Source organism: Perkinsus marinus (genome assembly GCF_000006405.1).
Source record: "Perkinsus marinus ATCC 50983 genomic scaffold scf_1104296973568, whole genome shotgun sequence".
NCBI classification, from domain to species: domain Eukaryota; phylum Perkinsozoa; order Perkinsida; family Perkinsidae; genus Perkinsus; species Perkinsus marinus.
Window position 1 is genome coordinate 156,332 of NW_003201384.1, and position 17,409 is coordinate 173,740.

At 44.9% G+C, this 17,409-nt stretch overlaps 1 protein-coding gene across 2 annotated transcripts; it reads right to left on the reverse strand.

Annotated features, from left to right (window-relative positions):
* Nucleotides 1-10,397: 10,397 nt before the first annotated feature.
* Nucleotides 10,398-17,344, reverse strand: Pmar_PMAR012924 (conserved hypothetical protein; the record flags this gene model as incomplete). Of its 2 annotated transcripts, XM_002766147.1 has the most annotated exons (11): nucleotides 10,398-11,147; nucleotides 11,206-11,344; nucleotides 12,002-12,090; nucleotides 12,525-12,651; nucleotides 13,186-13,277; nucleotides 13,323-13,418; nucleotides 14,280-14,387; nucleotides 15,070-15,271; nucleotides 16,070-16,165; nucleotides 16,309-16,416; nucleotides 17,267-17,344. In XM_002766147.1, 11 exons carry the CDS (start codon nucleotides 17,342-17,344, stop codon nucleotides 10,984-10,986), a joined length of 1,299 nt encoding a protein of 432 aa, XP_002766193.1. In that variant the 3' UTR covers nucleotides 10,398-10,983. The 2 variants fall into 2 exon arrangements, with proteins under 2 accessions (XP_002766193.1, XP_002766194.1); XM_002766148.1 differs by lacking the exons at nucleotides 10,398-11,147; nucleotides 11,206-11,344 and having other exon boundaries at nucleotides 11,775-12,090.
* Nucleotides 17,345-17,409: the final 65 nt, after the last annotated feature.

Genomic DNA, 17,409 nt, shown 5'->3' on the forward strand with positions numbered 1-17,409 from the left:
TCACCGCTAGACCACATGGGAGAATTTTTGGGCAAGGTTCAAGACTCGTTTTCTTGATTCGAGTAACATCTGTCCGTCTACCGGATAGTTGGCTGGGAGTGTGGGGGAGGACCAAACACTGTGAACCCGAAGCCCAAACCCTCTCTGGGTCTCACCTTGGGCCATAGGTCCACAGATCATGTTTGGCTACGCTAACTATGTCACGGAGTCTGGCCCATGTTTCCCGACATATGTTAATGCCCCCCAACCAACTTGGGACAAGACTTAGAAAAAGGAACGAGACAGGTTCATGGGTGGAAGTTCCACCGTGGAACCATCTCGGTCTCACAACACACAGTTCGAACGATAACATCAGAATCCACCAAGGGGTAATTTGAAACTATCAGTAAATATCTGAAGTGTCAGTCAGACTGCATGACAACTGCATGAACAGGGCAGGTGTTCCTACGATCACTGGGCTTGAGTCGTTGCCTAACAGTTAACGGACTCCCTAAGGGAGTCTCCCTTGAATCAGTTCGTCCTTGGATGATAGTCTTCACTTGCTGATAGTCCGGGTTTCTGGTCTCCTTGGGATCAGTTCTGCCTTCGTCGAATCTTGATTTCGGGTAACCCGTAGTGTTCCCATGCACGAGAGTACCAGTAACCCGCCACACGGATTTGTTCGGCCGGCACCTTACGAGCCAGCCAGGCGCAAGCTCCAGAGCGCTATGGGTAATTGCAAATTCTAACCTCGAATGATCGGTGTGTGATCGGTCGGGCTATCTCGTCGTCATCGATCTGAGGACGGGGAGGGAAGTCATGTACAGAGGAACCTCTCCAGCGTATCACCTCAGGTTTCCCTGGATGCAGAGGCAGTTCAGTCACTGAACTTCAGTGGACACAGCCCATACCCGCGGCTCCCCGGCGACGGATACCGTTATCCCTAGAGGCGTACCATGCATGGCCAAACTCGCAAAGGCGTGGTCTTCGAGTCCTTCACCAGGCCATTAACTCAAGATAATACTTCCAAGAGCCTGCCACGAAGGGGAGAGATGGACGAAGCTGATTCGAGGAGAGTCTCCACCCGACCTGGGCCGGCAGATTCCTGAATCATTCAGGCTGAATGCGGGCGAATGTCACCGCTAACTGCTCGGCCCCACGCTCTATTCCCAAGGAGACCCACTTTGGAGCTGCTTGACTCTGCTCTGATGATCGGAGTCTGATCTTGTAGCAGACTGATATTCTCGAAGAAAGCTATGGACGTCGCCTCTGTTGAATCAAGCTTCCGCTCGTGAGCGGAGAGCTTTGGCGACTACTATTTGGAGCCTCTCATAGCGTTCTGAGAAAGTCATATCATTATACCATTGAGATAGGGCTGAAAATCCGGTTTTGTCAACAGAGGATATGCATTCATTAAGAGTTATATCAAAGATCTCATTCGCATTTGTGACTCAAGAATGAGTTCTAGAAGTCGCATCGCCTGTAACTGAAGGTTCAGTTAGGGGATCGGACGACTTCACTTGGACTGTCGGACAGTCACTGTCCTCGCTCGACTTAGCCGGTAGCGGTCACGGCCTCTGCGCCGACCTCCAGCTGGATGCTTTCGAGAAGGCATAAACTGACTAATCTGCCAAGAGGCCCTGGCGTGAATCAAACCCAACGCAGCAGTTCAAATACTCGGGCAAAAAGTAGATGAAGGAATGATATAAAAAATGGCCTAATCGGTTAGGGCCTCTTAATCCACTCTAGATTATAGAGAGGGCTCGACAATCATGACCTTTGCTTCTTAGTCGGAAGCAACTCTTTCCCGATCACCGTATCCTTTCATGCCTCTTCGGCGGCCAAGGACGCTTGCGAATATACTTCAGCAAAAGGGCACTGATTGCGCGTATGCGGGCATTTACCTCGAACATAAGAAGGGGGACGAAGCAGAAGACACAACAACGAACAAAAGCAAACGATAGACATCACACCCAGACCGACTCTTCAAACTAATCAGTCTGGAATTTAGGTTCTAAATAATATGGAAAATTTCATAAGCGATAGCGAAATGCTAGTTCTTTCGTCAACCAAGTTAGTCATAGATGAGAAAGGTATATGCGTATCACCGACCGAGGAATTTGACAGGATAAATGGAAGAAAAATTCCAGGGTGGAGCCGGCTCCAGAGGCTCCTGGACAGCCAGATTGCTGTCACTTCTGTCTCGACAGGTTGCACCATTTTGTGGCACTGACAAAGATTAACAACAACGCGTGAGGCAACAGGAACCAATGAAACGCTTATACTGAATCCCTGGATAGTATTGTATTTGGATTCCTGGACCCGGGAGGATTACTAAGGAAGCGAATGAGCTAAGTTAGCTGACCCAACTGGCCCAAGCTGGTCAACGCCTCAACCGCGTCCCTAAATTTACAGCTCCCGAGTTGGACTAACATATACTGTATATGATATACATATTCACTCATCAAAAACCACCTCGATTGCAAATTGACCAGTACCAGGGATAGAACCTTTGACACACGAGCAACCTTAGGGGGTTCAGAACCTCAGGGATCTTACTCGCTAAACCAGCCACGAGATACAACTCATCTGTCGCAGCAGGGCGATAATCCGGTAGTGCGTGCCGTAGGCGCGCCCTCACCGTTATCCGGATTCGCGGGAAACTCTTTCCGGTTAACCATTTCCAGGATCATCATGGACAACCCCCTTTGGCGTCGTCGGACGAGAGAAGATGGACCACATCGCGCGAGTTCCCAATTTCAAGCTACCTGGAATAAGGGCTGATACCGACAATTCGGGTTTACAGCCCCACAGAGATGGCCTTCCTCAACGGGTCGTCAGTGACGGCAGTTTCGTCCACCACAGTGTGGCAAATGTTCAAAGCACTAGCAACGCAAGTGATGTAGGCCTTATAGCAATAGTAGTTGGCTTGGACGAAATGGAAAGATGCTGCTTCTGAAGGCTTGAATCAAAGGGGGGGATCAAAGCCGAACTGGACTTGTTCTTATGACTTCGAATCTGTCGGAGACAGAGACGGTTTCAAATGACTCAGTGTTGTGCCAGTGGCTCGACCATTGTGCCGTATTGTTTCCTTGTCCTCCAATTTTCGGTCCGAACACAATTGTCCCTGCGTGCTAAGGTGCTGCGAAGCTAGAGCTAGTAGTAGCTCATACGTAGTTCGTAATTACAGTTGTAACGTAACGTATTCCGATACGTTCTACTCTATTGTACGTCCGCTTTCGTACAAGGTTATCTCTGCTCACTTGTCGTGTATTGAGTTCCATTACTAGTAGGTTACTATCCCTACATCAGAAACGGATTCGCACGCCTTAGGAGACAGATTGTGCTGAGATTCGCCGATGGTAGATGGTGCAATGTGCACGAAAACCGCGCGCGCGTCTAGTAGTTCGGACCAGTGGCTCTTATCGGCATCGGTGGGATGCTACGTGGATGACTGAAGGATCTTTGGGTGACGGCGGGCCGGAGGCCCACCTACTCCAAGGCTTTCAGCACGCCGTCCGGAGGGTGCGGACACTCGACCCGGATTGTGCGGACACTCGGCCCCGGTAGGCCAGTGCGGGCCATCACCCACAAATTGCGCGCTGGAGTGACACTCCAGCGCGCAACTTATGGGTGATGGAGTGAGATTTTCTCTTTGTGAAACCGGCAGACTACCACCCTGAATCGGATTCCCTGATCAGAGCCGTGGTCGCTCTATCACCTCGATTCTACTCAGATGGTGTCTGTACTCGCTTTCCAGTAAGTATAGTTGTGCGGTTCACCCGTATACAAGAAGGTTTATAATGAAATCCCTGTGTTCAGCACAATGTGTTGAAACATGAACCGAGCACACGGTGAGTTACGGAATTTTCATTACTGCTCGGGAATTGTCTCCTTTCTCGAGCAACACCGCTGAGATGCTCTGCATTGACATATCTTCGCTATGTCAGTCGTACGCCCAAACTCTGTAGTGGTAATAATGCCGCGGGCGTGCCGTTGACGTGAAGAGGAACGTGTATCCGTTCGACTGCGTCACAATCGTTGGATTCCCATCAACAAACTTCAAGTTAAATCTCATTCATGATGCCTCTCACTTACGGCTCCTTCTTGCTTGCTGCTGTGATGGAAGCATCCCTAGGACAATCTGATATCCCTTTCCAGATTACTGCTGACTATCCACCGGGTTGTCATGGAGGTCCTGGTCCAGGGGAGGGAAGCAGCATTACCCAAATGCTAGCGCCTTCCTGCATTTACAACATGAAGGGGTACACAATCGATGGAGTTCATAGAGATGTTGCCGGGATCATACTCAACACCAACAGGCATGGGTATTATGGCAGCTTGCATATGAACCTCAATCTGTCCAACGTGCCTGGCACCGTAAACCATGATGTCCTAGTGGGAACGACAGGTTGGGCTCACCTGAGTGTCGGTGATGAAACCAGAGACTTCTGGTGGAATCCAGCCCAAACTAAGACCATCTTCGGTCCAGAGCCTGTTGAAGTGAGTGTCAAAGTTGCAACTATTGACTATGGTACTCTCCCTAATAACGTGAGCACTTCGAGCTCGTGGGATGATCTAACTGGTACAGCGCACAGCGACGGGTTGAACCTAATATGTACTCACAAATGCTCCTCCAATGTACCCAATTCTGAGTTTTACACCTTACAACAAATCCTCATAAAGAGGGTGGAGGGTGGTTGGCACTATTTGGTTGCGTACCGATTTCGCGACGATTCTCGTAAGCTAGAAGATTACACCAAGCATGTGATCTCGGGCAATCTGCAGGATGTCAATATAGTGTGAATTTACGCAGCATCATGATTCTATGCCTAGCCAGCGTGGCGACGTCGGAGAGATTGTCTCCCTGCTCCGATGGTGATGCCCCACGCACCGTACACATGTTTTGAACAATTCGAGGCTTCTGGGTGGCTTTCACTACAACACCCATCTGTTTATCACTTAGTTTCATTTTACCATATCTTTGCCCAATATCGCGTTTATGTCGTGCACATAATCCTGCTTCTCATCGCTCATCTGTATGCAGGTCTGCGCGTTGCTGTGCGCTATGATAGCCGCTATCAGATAGCGCCGCTATCCAACTTTTGAACGAGCACGCTCTTGCAACCCTCATTGGAGCTCGAGGAGCGCTCAAGAGGGAAGCTTTAGCTGGGCTCATCACCTTTCTATGATCATTGAGTGGCCGGTTATTGGATTGAGCAAGAGCAATATGGTCCGCTTTCTTTCCCTCGAATACTGCGGGTGTTGTTGCGTTCAGATATGGAGGACATTTCCTAGACCACCTCGGATTTCCACGACTTTCACGACAGTAAGAGATGCTATACTACCCTCCACGTAGATTGCGCAGTGTAGAATGGTGCAAACAGTGGCCTAGGACGCGATCGCCTATGCAACTGGTTACTCTCAGCTGTGCTCTCGATCCGGATCATACTCCATACTGTTGCGAATTCTCTGTTGGTTTCAACTGTGATTGAAACAATCAGTGGCACCTGGCCTAATGATGAAGTATCCTGATATAGCTCAATACCACGAGCTTCCCAAACCTCATTCACTGAAACATATCATCGTGCACTGGTTCGTTCGGAAACGTTGCTTTGTTCCGACCTACTCTCAGAACTCCGAACGATGTCCCGAGTCCACATGTGGCTGGACCTTTTCCAGCGATATGTGGCAACCTACTTCCAGATTTCCTACCACCTCCTCTAGCTTTCACTCCGCCACGCTTCCAGTGCGCTTCCTTCGACAGATCCGCTAGCTGATTTCTCCCGCCATTTAAATCGCATAGCCTATGCTCTTCGCCCAATGAAGCCACCGAGCCCACTTTCCTTCGGTATCAGCAGGCGAGGTCTTCTCATTTTCGAAGACAACCAAGCTCCAGTGGCTCACTAGTAGTGGACATCCCGTTCATTCGCCTGGGATCCCAAGAAAGGTGATCCAATGGGGAAGCCTTTCTTGAGATATTGGATTCAGTATATTGATATTAACTCGCTCGACGTTCTCTTGAGACAAGCAATGAACGGACTGAGTCTGTCAGACGCTATCATTTTCTAAATCTTTGTCATTTGCTTCGCATTTTATCACGATTAAATCGCTCTGCAAGTGAATGTGCTTCCCGCGCTCTCTTTCCGGGGAGAGGCGACAGCTACTGAGTACCTCGGCAAGTGACGGCCCTACTTGGGTTTGCTTCCTCCCACGAGTCGTAGCAAGAACTACTGCGACCGGGTTCTCGAAATCTGCAAATAGGTGCCCTAGCTTCGCAGCTATGCGTCCGTGACGATTTTCAGAAGCACGGTTTCACTGAAGTCGACGAAGGGGTGAGGTAAGCTTGCAGAAAGCCTATAACGGAGTAAGCCGCTGGCTTTCTCTGAGCAAGTTTCTCATCTCGGTCTGAGTCGTATCACCGTACATTTGGGTAGCTCCACATCTTGATAGCGTTTTATTTCTCCCAGGAGGGCGATCCCGCAGCCACATGGATGCAAGAAGAGGCGGGCCTCAGTGGGTTGCTCTCTTTTCTCATCACCAAGGGACCGTGTAATTCGAATGCGAGCTCAGGCACGACGGTCCCGAATGATTACGAAGCTCGACCATTGCTCTCGATCTTCTTCGCTTTATTCAAATGTTCATCCTCATCAAAGTGGGCTGGGAACCAAGCTCACAACGTGTTATGGATCGACGAACCCGCTGGAGTCGGTTTCAGTACAGTACTGACAGTCTGCACAGTACTGGGACGGTCTTCGAGACGGTACTTGGAGACGGTCCTGCCAGTACTGACAGTACTGGCAAGACAGAAGGGGTGACAGACCCAACGACTCGTGCATTTCGGCTGACTATCATCACTATCGGACATGCGACTGTGTCGCTCACAGGCGGAACTCTACCGTTGGTTTTTTTCAATAAGTTTCCACACTAAAACCATCGAGTCCACCTGTTTTGCTCCTCCCAGGCGGGCGAATCCTGACAAGCAGCCACTGGAGGACTAAAACGTTGCGCTCCGAAAAGGTTTGGTGATCTCGATAACTGCCGACTCGGCGGTACCGAGCTAATTTACAAGTATAACAGAGGGAACGAGAGGCAGGTGATTTTTCTGCCCGAAGATGTTAGCATTAACATGTTAATTTCCCATCAGATTCGGGGCGAGAGGTGATCTCAGCGACACGCCTATGGCAGTTACGACGTGAGAGATGTATACCAGAATCGAGTTCCATATCACTGCCGACCATATACTGATGTATATACACATCGGTTTGGCACACGCCTCGAATCGTTGCGATGTTCAGGTCGAGAAGTTCCTCAAAAAGCCGAGAAGTCGAAAAGTTAAGAAGAGCTCCGAAGTAGACCCGGCATTTGTCTATGAGCGCTACAACCCAGAGGTGTGCCCGTCATGATTGTCCTCGTTCAGGTAGACGAGGCTATACGGCGCAGTCCCGGATTCTACGCGGACTCCTATCAAACTCCTGGTCCATTGATGGACAGCAAGTTGCTGTCAGCAACGCCCTGAAAGTGAGATAAGCTTTGCATCATAAAAGAGTGATAAGAACACTAGAGGTGTTATATGCATGGATCCGCATCCGATTTGAGCAATCCACCGGAAGAACAGCAGTGCTTATACGCCAAGTGCTCGAAGTTGGAGGTGCGATTGCCTCACCGTTAGGCGATCGCACCTCCAACGCCCGAGCGCTTGGAGTTAGGCCCTAACAAGTCGTAAGTAACGATGCTCGACAGAAACCGTGAAGATTTCGTCAGGTATCCTCAGTATGGAGTTGAAAGACTGTAAATTTACGTTTTCGACGATGGGAAGTATAGAAGTACTGTTGCAGTGGATCTGGTGGTTTGGATAGTAGTGGAAACCCCAAATCGATTATAGGTTTTTACTCCATGAAGTTTACTATCTACGTATCTCCTCATATAGCTTGAGCACGAACATGAGCATACATGGCTACACAGCGATGAGATATCAAGTTGATAACCGTTGGTATCGTCAACGGAGTCTGCAGTGGTTTGACGCAGTCATCCACACTTTAGCTCGTCCAACTCCTACAACTTGTGGAGTGCGAATAGCGCATATCGAGATGCGGTGAAAGTGAGCTTTCATTGGTTGGAATTCGTCTTGTGCTCAACGAATTTGAAATTGCGTTCCCGAATTCATGAATTTCGTTTGCCAATTTGAACTTTCACTCTCGATGGGTCTACAAAAATCGAGCTTTCATTCTGAATCTGAACTTTCATTCCGTGGGAAGCTCTTCTCGAAAATCAAATTTCATTTATCGAGTTCGTTCTTTCACTTGCTAAATTTGAGATTGAAAAGGTGTAGTATACTCTATGTCATGTTCATTCAAGTTCACAAGGTCGTTGTAGTTCCTTCAACCAAGCACAATATCTTCAATGTTGCACATGCGAACACCCTGAGTATGTCTCACTGGTTCGTTACTCTCAAATAGTAGAGCTGTTGACGTGTTCCAGGGGGGGAAAGGATTCCTACCATCGAAATCCATGCCATTATATCATGATATCCGATGCTGTCTGCATAGCCATACAAACTGACAAGGTAGACATAATCTCAAACTCACCGGCAATTGCTCAAGGATAAGGGCTCAGTACAAACAAGGCGTGACTAACAGTTGGCAGTCGAAGCAATGGCTGATCGACACTGCTATCGAGGAGAGCACCGCCGGCGTTGATGATTGACTCGAGTGGCGAGTTAGAATACTAAGTAGAAGCAAACTATGGCATACCCTTGGGAATCAGCGAGATTTCTCCTCAGTCACCTCGTAGCGGTCGATGTATTGCTCGACTCTAGCATGCAAATATAGGCATCCTGTCGATGCTCTTCTGATAGCCAACTCCTTCACATCTTGTGACTCACAAGCACAGTCCTATGTAATGCCAATAGGCTCACCACCGCTAGAGTCTTCATCATAGAGATACACTCCTGCCGTATTCGTTACGTACGTAACATTGCTATGTATGTGACACATCAACGATGTGTCACATACTGCTATGATGTGACATCGTACCATTGTTGTGATATGTTATGACAACAATAAGATGTGCTGTGTATGTATTTCTACGTGTTATCATTTTTCCATCAGAAAACAATACAACAACAATACCTACTTCTTCAGAAACATCATCTTTATTTCATCATGACACTATCACAATTCACAACGATGTCCACAGAATACCACATAGCATCCTTAGCAGTTTCAATGCTCCCAATGCCGCCAAGCCGATCCAACGTATTACGAACCTCGCCCTCAGCACCACTACTAATACTTTCCTTCTTGTCACACTCATACGTCGTCAATACACTACACACAACTCTAAGTGCATCCAATTTCAACATCATAATCACACCCGTATTCGCCAGAATCGAAGCCGCGAGCTGCCGACTCAGCATAGCCGACGGCGTGTATCTTTTCCCCACAGCAATATCTATCACCGTTGCCAAATCCACCATATTTATATCATACGCGTAAGACGTCAAAATACTATAAACGTCGATGGGTGAAATATTCCGATTATCCGAACTCAGGTCCTTCAAACACCTCCTTCGTATTCGCTCATCCACTTTCCACTGCAAACTACCACACGCCCATAAAATCGTCGAATAATCCCGAGCCTGTAACCAGCTCAATCGGCCTCCCCATCTCAATGGATTTTCCTCTGCTGGCCGATACCGTAACGTAGCGAACGCGTGTAAGAGTACAGCATATGTCCTCCAGCTAAGCCCAAACACTCTATTATTTACAAACCGTAAAATGCAAATTAAACAAGCCTCATGCATATATTCCAATCGAGCAAACGCCGCCGCCAACGAACATACCTCAATTTCGCCAAATCCTTCCAATGCAAACTCACTACAAAGATTTTCCGCTAAAAAATTGAGTAAAACTTCATGTCTTCGATCTACTCCCGCATAGGCCACCAGCAAATCCAAAGATACTCTACTCGGAAATCTTCGCTGTGCGCATTCCCTCGTCACCCAGTGTCCCACAACATCCGCCAGGCGAGCCGACACCGTCCGATTTCGTGAGAGCAGATCAAAAACGTCCACCACGATCGGCAGAGAATTGCGAGTCGCCTCTGGCAAACTGCATAATTTCAGCAGCCATTCCGATGCCACCATCAACGCCCTCTTGGACGGTCTCTTGCTGGCTACTGGGGCCAACACGTCGATCAAACTCCCACCTGTCATATTGGCGTAATCTCTGATACAACACCCATGCACGACTCATACTGCACCATCTAACAAAATCAGACCAATTCCAGAAGGAGTGGTATCACCCTAGAACCCAACACATCACTATTCCAAAACATTGTCCTAAACGTTGAGTTCATGATGATTCGAACCTCATCTTCAATGCAACATACGAAACCGATCACCAACACCATGGAACAAAATATACCTTCCCATCTCATAACGATGCCGGTCGTGGTGGACACAGCTCTCGAGCAACCTACAATACGACCAATACCGGAGTCGCGGAATTTATCACTGAAATACAAATTCCCACATTTTCAACATTAGCTTTGACGTATACGCAATATACGAGCTGTACACATCGAATCTGTTGTCACCAATGCAACACATTGGAATACAGACTTTGTATATACAGAGTATTCCGAGTTTTAGGCTCCCGGGCGTCTTCAAAGAACTTTTCTCGGTGATACACTCAAGTGACGACGATACAACCGTCATTAGCTGCTCGTAATATTAGGGCGCGCGTAATCTTGTGCACGATTATTCTTTTGACCGTGTAATATGAATTGAACATTGAATTTAAATTTTATTCATCTGGGCACACGCTGAAAATCTGATCGATTTTCACCATACCACATTTCCCACCCATTTCTACCACACCAAGAGTGCCAACTAAAATCACACGCAGCCTTGCCCCCACCACATCACATACGATTCGTATATGAGGAATCCGCATAATACAAACATTACAAAAATACCAAATCTTGCAATCTTGCATTTCCTCAACGCCGACCCCTTACCGTAGGGTCGAATTTCAACCAATCGTGAATGCACCATTTCCTCTCCACCGCCGCCCTAAATTCAGTTCGCCAATCCGCAAAGTCCATCTCTTCCGAGAACCATGACCCCCGACGAGCAACCTCCTCTGCATCCTTACAGTGTGGACCTAGCACGCATGCACACTCCAAAGATACCCTCTCCAACAACGCACTACGAATAATTACTTTGTGCATGCAACACAAATAAGCCCATCATAGCCCCAAGATACCACACCGAGTGGAGGAAGTAACGTCGAGCTGATGCCGCGGTCGGATTTTTACTAAACTTCGCAAACCCGTATCGGTAATACACCCAATTCGGCACCTACTACAAGCAATACAAATGCAAACAGTACGCCTCAGTACTAGGTCTTCGTGACCGAGTGGTGGAGCGCGCGTCTATTGATTCTATCATCACTCGATCATCCCGGTTCGATCCCCACGTTGGGCATTTCTCCGTCAAAAAGGTTTTCGTACATATCTTTGAGCTATTCGCATAATCGTGTTTTTGAATTCCTGCGCAAACCTCGGCACACAGAGAAGTCGTTTGATCCACGTGGTTCCCTTCTAAGTCTGCACGCATGCACAACGCAAAACTGCCTGTTGTTGTGGTATGTGCTCCGTTCGCTTCGAAATAACAAAAACCACCTAAACCATTTCGGGGCGAGCGAAACATATACTGTCGAGTTCTCTATGAGCTCATTTATCAACTACCACTTCAGCTAAGCCCTCGAGACCTATATCGATGACTTGCATCAGCTCCATATTTTTGACAAACCCATCTCCGCGTGGTATGAAATTATATAATTTCAAAATAAAATTCGGCACTAAAAAGTATTTTCCAATAAAATATAAATAATAATAATAACATCATCGAATATTTCATAATAAATTCTCGGAATTTACGATTCTGGATTTCACATAACTAGACGCAACAACAGAGATATTCCAACACTACGTCTCCACCCTCAGCCGTTACTACCATCGCCGAGAATGCAAACATCCAACTAGTCACACCCAGCCCCGAAGCCACCACTGGTAGTACAGCTAACCCTACCATATACGGCCAACCTGATGAACAGATGAAAAATAACAAAAGTAAATATATAAATTCCCCAATTTCGTAAAGAGCTCCGTCGGGAATCGACCAGATTAGGAGAGAGAACACTCTCATTAGCAAAGAACGACGAGCTCAATCCCACTTGGCAAAAAATGGTAATGTTAATTTCTCTTTCACCACTACAAACAAATTCAAACATATCGCTTTAGTATGCAATGAGTTGATAACATTACATGATCAATTTTCAGTGTAGGAATGTATGTTTAGTTTCCTCAACTGAGCTTCTGATCAATTTGGGAAGAAGTATACAAAAATTTCCTCAAAATTTCCATATTCCTAGCAACACATGTAGTTGACCATGCGCATATATTCCCACACTGTCCAATTTCCAGAATTTTCCCGAGAAAAAAAATAACATTTCTACTACGCATTTTCCCCTCGTTACACATAGCTGCTGTTTTACGACCAGTATCATCATCCAGTGGGAACATCTTGTACCCCGCAGCTGAGTAGTCGGATCTATATAACCACGCTAACGCGTAGAAGTGAGGGAATTGCCATAACGTTTGTAACTAAACGTGAAAACGAAAAAATCAACTACTTCAACTCTCCAATGTGGCACGGGCGCCGCATGTGAGGGCTTGTCCTTATTTAGGAGATCTCCTGTGATAGTACACAAAGCTGATGCTATTGAGCTATCCCTCTAGCACTCCATACTACTAAGCTCATGGTACAAGTTTGTATTTCCACTTAACCTTTATATCGTTGAGTTCTAGAGGTCATGATTCCGGTGCTACAGCTGACGCGCATGGAAACCACGAAAATCAACTTTAGTCTACCCAATTCGAGATGATGTGACGCTTTTGTGTTTCCAGGTCTCCTCTGCAGCGAATCTTCTATTTTCGCAATAGAAAAATTCATCTCGCGAAACCTATTGTTATGTTAAAAGTAATAAAAAATGTTTCTTGCAATTTTTTCTCTATAATTATCATAATCTCGTAAAAAGTTATAACTCCACCTAACTATCATCTCACTATTATATTCTTCCAACAAACCATCACTACCGTCAACAGCAACAGCAGTAGCAGAGCAATATTCCCTATTACCATGAATAGCATCCACGGTGCGAAGTCAGCAAATAGCGGTACGCCAGCCACCGAGAATCCAATCAGGACTGGCAAAGACCCCGCTATAGAGCCTAAGAAAATCCTACCATTTATACCACTCCTTCTCCATTTCCTACCAATATGCGTATTATATGGCGACTTAGTTTTCATGGGAGTATATACCATCGTATAAAGCGCCGCTGTCGACAATGCCACTATCACCGGGACCGCGCCTAAAACAAGTGTTGGAAATTATGCATCGTAAAATCCTCGGAAATTATATATTACTACTACAGCGCCAACTAGCGCGAAAGTTCGGCAAATTTTCGCCGATTTTCTACAGAAGACCAACAACTACTACTATGCTCCCCTGTTCGCAGTTGCTAATTTATAATTTTTTTATGCCAATAAATGATCACCAGTTCATACCGTAAATTTCTAAGCGAGCGAAGCATATACCTTCACTTCATTTTCTATGTGTTAGTTCGTTCAGACTATTCCTCTACTACTACACCAGTTGAGCTCTCGAGACACATACAATTCGGAAAAGCGTAATTCATCTAACTTGCTGAAAAATATAAACTCGCCTTAGCCCACCCTATATAGCCCCTGTAAACGCCATGACTTTGAACCAGCAAAAAATTCTCGAAAAATGCCCTCGCCAGGGATCGAACCCGCGACCATTACAAACTTCGACCCATTCACTCGATGATTGAGCAAATGAATCACTTCAATGAATACTAACATACGTTTATTATTTCAATGATAATATAACAAAAAGCTCACCTATATTCAAGTTTCACAACAACCCGTTTTACGTGAAGTAGCGTAAAACTCGGTGAAAAACGCGATATTCGCGGCGATATGAAGTGACCGTGCAATATATTTTTCATATCACTAGGGTGAGACTTCATTGGAGTTTCACCCGTTTTACGTGAAGTGGCGTCAAACTCCGTGAAAAACGCGTTATTCGCGCCCTGCAATAGTTGTGAAATGTGTTTCGCTAGTGTTTTTCATATCACTAGGGTGAGACTTCATATTCATTTCAATTTCTCAATGATCAAAATTCCAACACCACCTCTTCCTACTCCTACCGCCAACACTATAGAGTATTCCGTTCCCAACACCACATGTAAGAGCGGCGAATACACCGGCCTCAAACGTCGTTATCCGACCAGTTGGTAGTGGACGAGACTTAGTTCCTGACGATCACAACAATAACATAGGAGGTAAGAAAATATATATCACGACTACTGCATATCACCGCAAATGTTGTTTTTTTTTCACCACTCCACATAAAACGGGTTATGAAATTCCAATAAAAATAAAGTTATAAAATACAGAACTCATTATTTCATACAACTATCATAACAATTTGCTGAGTAACCGAGATGAAAATACAGGAGGAAAAATTTCAAAAAAATAAAAGTTTCCGGAAAGAATTTTCAAAATTCCAGAATCTGCTACAAATCCCACTGCGTAGAACACTTAAACTCCAATATATAAATCTATGATGATAAAAATCACTTACAAAAAAATCACTATCGTATGAAGTGAATAGAATCGCTAAATGTATAAATCTATGATAATAAAAATCACTTACAAAAACTCTCTTACGAAGTGAATAGAATCGCTAAATGTATAAATCCATGATAATAAAAATCACTTACAAAAACTCTCGTACGAAGTTACTAAAGTCGCTAAATGTATAAATCTATGATGGTAAAAATCACTTAGAAAAACTCTCTTACGAATTAACTAAAGTCGCTAAATGTATAACCCTATGATAATAAAAATCCCTTCCAAAAACCATCACATGAAGTAAGTAGAGCATCTGATATTGTCGCCATCATCATATTTCGAATCCAACCCCAATGCTCCTACGCGTCATATTTCCATCTCTTTCCTTCTCCATTATTTGATTAACCGCTTGAGACGACGCCGCGCACAGCAGAGTGCCCATGAACACTCCTGTTGAGTTCAATACTACACTCCCAATAGCACCAGTAAGGAGACCACATGATACCAAATATCCTGGCAATGCTGATAACGCTGCATACACTGACAGCCCCCCTTTAGATAGTTTCTGAGGAGAAAAAAATATTTTCCTTTTTGAGCGGAAAAAATTACGAAAAAAATATGAAAATTTTCACACTTTCATATCGAATAGTGCAGTTTAACAGCAACCCGTTTTACGTGAAGCGGCGTAAAACTCGGTGAAAACGCGACATTCGCGGTGATATGCAGTAGTCGTGAAATGTGTTTTTCATATTACTAGGGTGGTGAAACTCCATCACATATTAATAATGATGAAGTTTCACCCGTTTTACACGAAATTCACTGCTCACATGCGTTTTTCGCCAAGTGAAATTTCATATCACTAGGGTGAAACTCCAACGGCGTTTCACCCGCGATATGGAAAACACTAGCGAAAATATATTTCACGACCATTGCGTAGCGCTATTATCACGTTTTTCACCGAGTTTTACACCACTTTACGTAAAACGGGTTGTGAAACTCCAATATACTATACATGTAAATTTCTTTCTACTGCATATACCAAGACTCTGCCTTTCATTTCGCGTAGCTGCCGAGTTCGCAAACGTACTCCTATACTGTTGAAGAGCAGCAGCAGCAACAGCAGCAGCAGAGTGCTGTTGTTGCTGCTGTATAAAATAATATTATCATCCTTACTATAAATACCATTTACTGGTCTCGAGAAATTCAAGACGGCCAAATGAGTTGTTGATTATTGATTCTGACGCCTGCCCCAAAAATTTCTTTCATATGAGGATCCGACGACGGCGACGAGCAGCAGCAACAAAACCCTCCTAATTTCTTTTACGACGACGTGACCGACGAGGTGGTTGAGAATTCTCCTCACCCAGTAGTCTCTGGCAACCGCTCTCAATTTCATTTTACTACGACCACCACCAACGACGACCTCGTTTCTGGCGTCCAAAGATACTAAACGTGCCACCTGGACAAGATACAAATGAGGTCCAAAACATGCTCAAAAAATTGTCAGGAAATTCTTATTGCTTTCTATACACTTCTACCCGAATTCCTGTGTAAGCTTCCAGACTCAGCTGAGGAAAGGAGAAAAATTCTTTAACAACTTACTTTCAAATTCACAAGTGGTGATTTGATATCTGTAGGAGCACCAGTAGAAGTCGATGTACGAGTTGTAATAATACATATACTATTCCTCATTTCTACACCGGCGAAAACCTAAAAAATATAATATTGGAGTTTACCAACAACCCGTTTTACGTGAAGTGACGTAAAACTCGGTGTAAAACGCGATATTCGCGGTGATATGCAGTAGTAATCGTGAAATATATTTCTCACTAGTGTTTTTCATATCACTAGGGTGAAATTCCAATGACCTCCTAATGTGATGAATAATAATAATAATCATTTTTTGCGCTTCGCTCCGCCGACACAATTATGTGATAATGATGGAAACAATACTATGTGACGGACAGCCTAGTTATTTTACTAACTTTGATCGGTAATTTTTATAAATGATTCTTATCTTCATATGCTAATATATTCCAGTTTCACCCTAGTGATGGTGAAAAACACATTTCACTTTGCGAAAAACGCGCGAAACTCCATTATTTCTCTCCCAGTACATTTACGTATTATTTTAGTCTTCATAAATTGTATATATTTTTCTTATCTTCATTGCAGTTTCACCCTAGTGATATGAATAAAACACTAGTAAAAAAATCATTTCACAACTACTGCGTGAATATCGCGTTTTTTCACCAAGTATTACGCCACTTCGCGTAACACGGGTTGTTGTGAAACTCCATAGAATTATATATTGTTCTTATTTTCATAGATTTATATTTATAGAATTTATATATTGGAGTTTCACCCTAGTGATATGAAAAACACTAGTGAAAAACACATTTCACGACTACTGCATAGTGTGAATATCGCGTTTTTCACCGAGTTTTACGCCACTTCACGTGAAACGGGTTGTTGTGAAACTCCATTATATTTGCATATTAATCTTCCTACAAGATGATTCCACTCTTGTTATCAACTCCTAAAGCCCAAGGCCACTTACCTTAGCTGAGTTTATGATTTTGCTAGTCACCGAAACGGGGAATCGTCTTGACGACGATGACGAACTAATGAGCAACATACAGCTCTAGAAGGGATGTGAAAAATATGTTAAAAAAAATACAATGGTAAAATCTGAAAAAATAC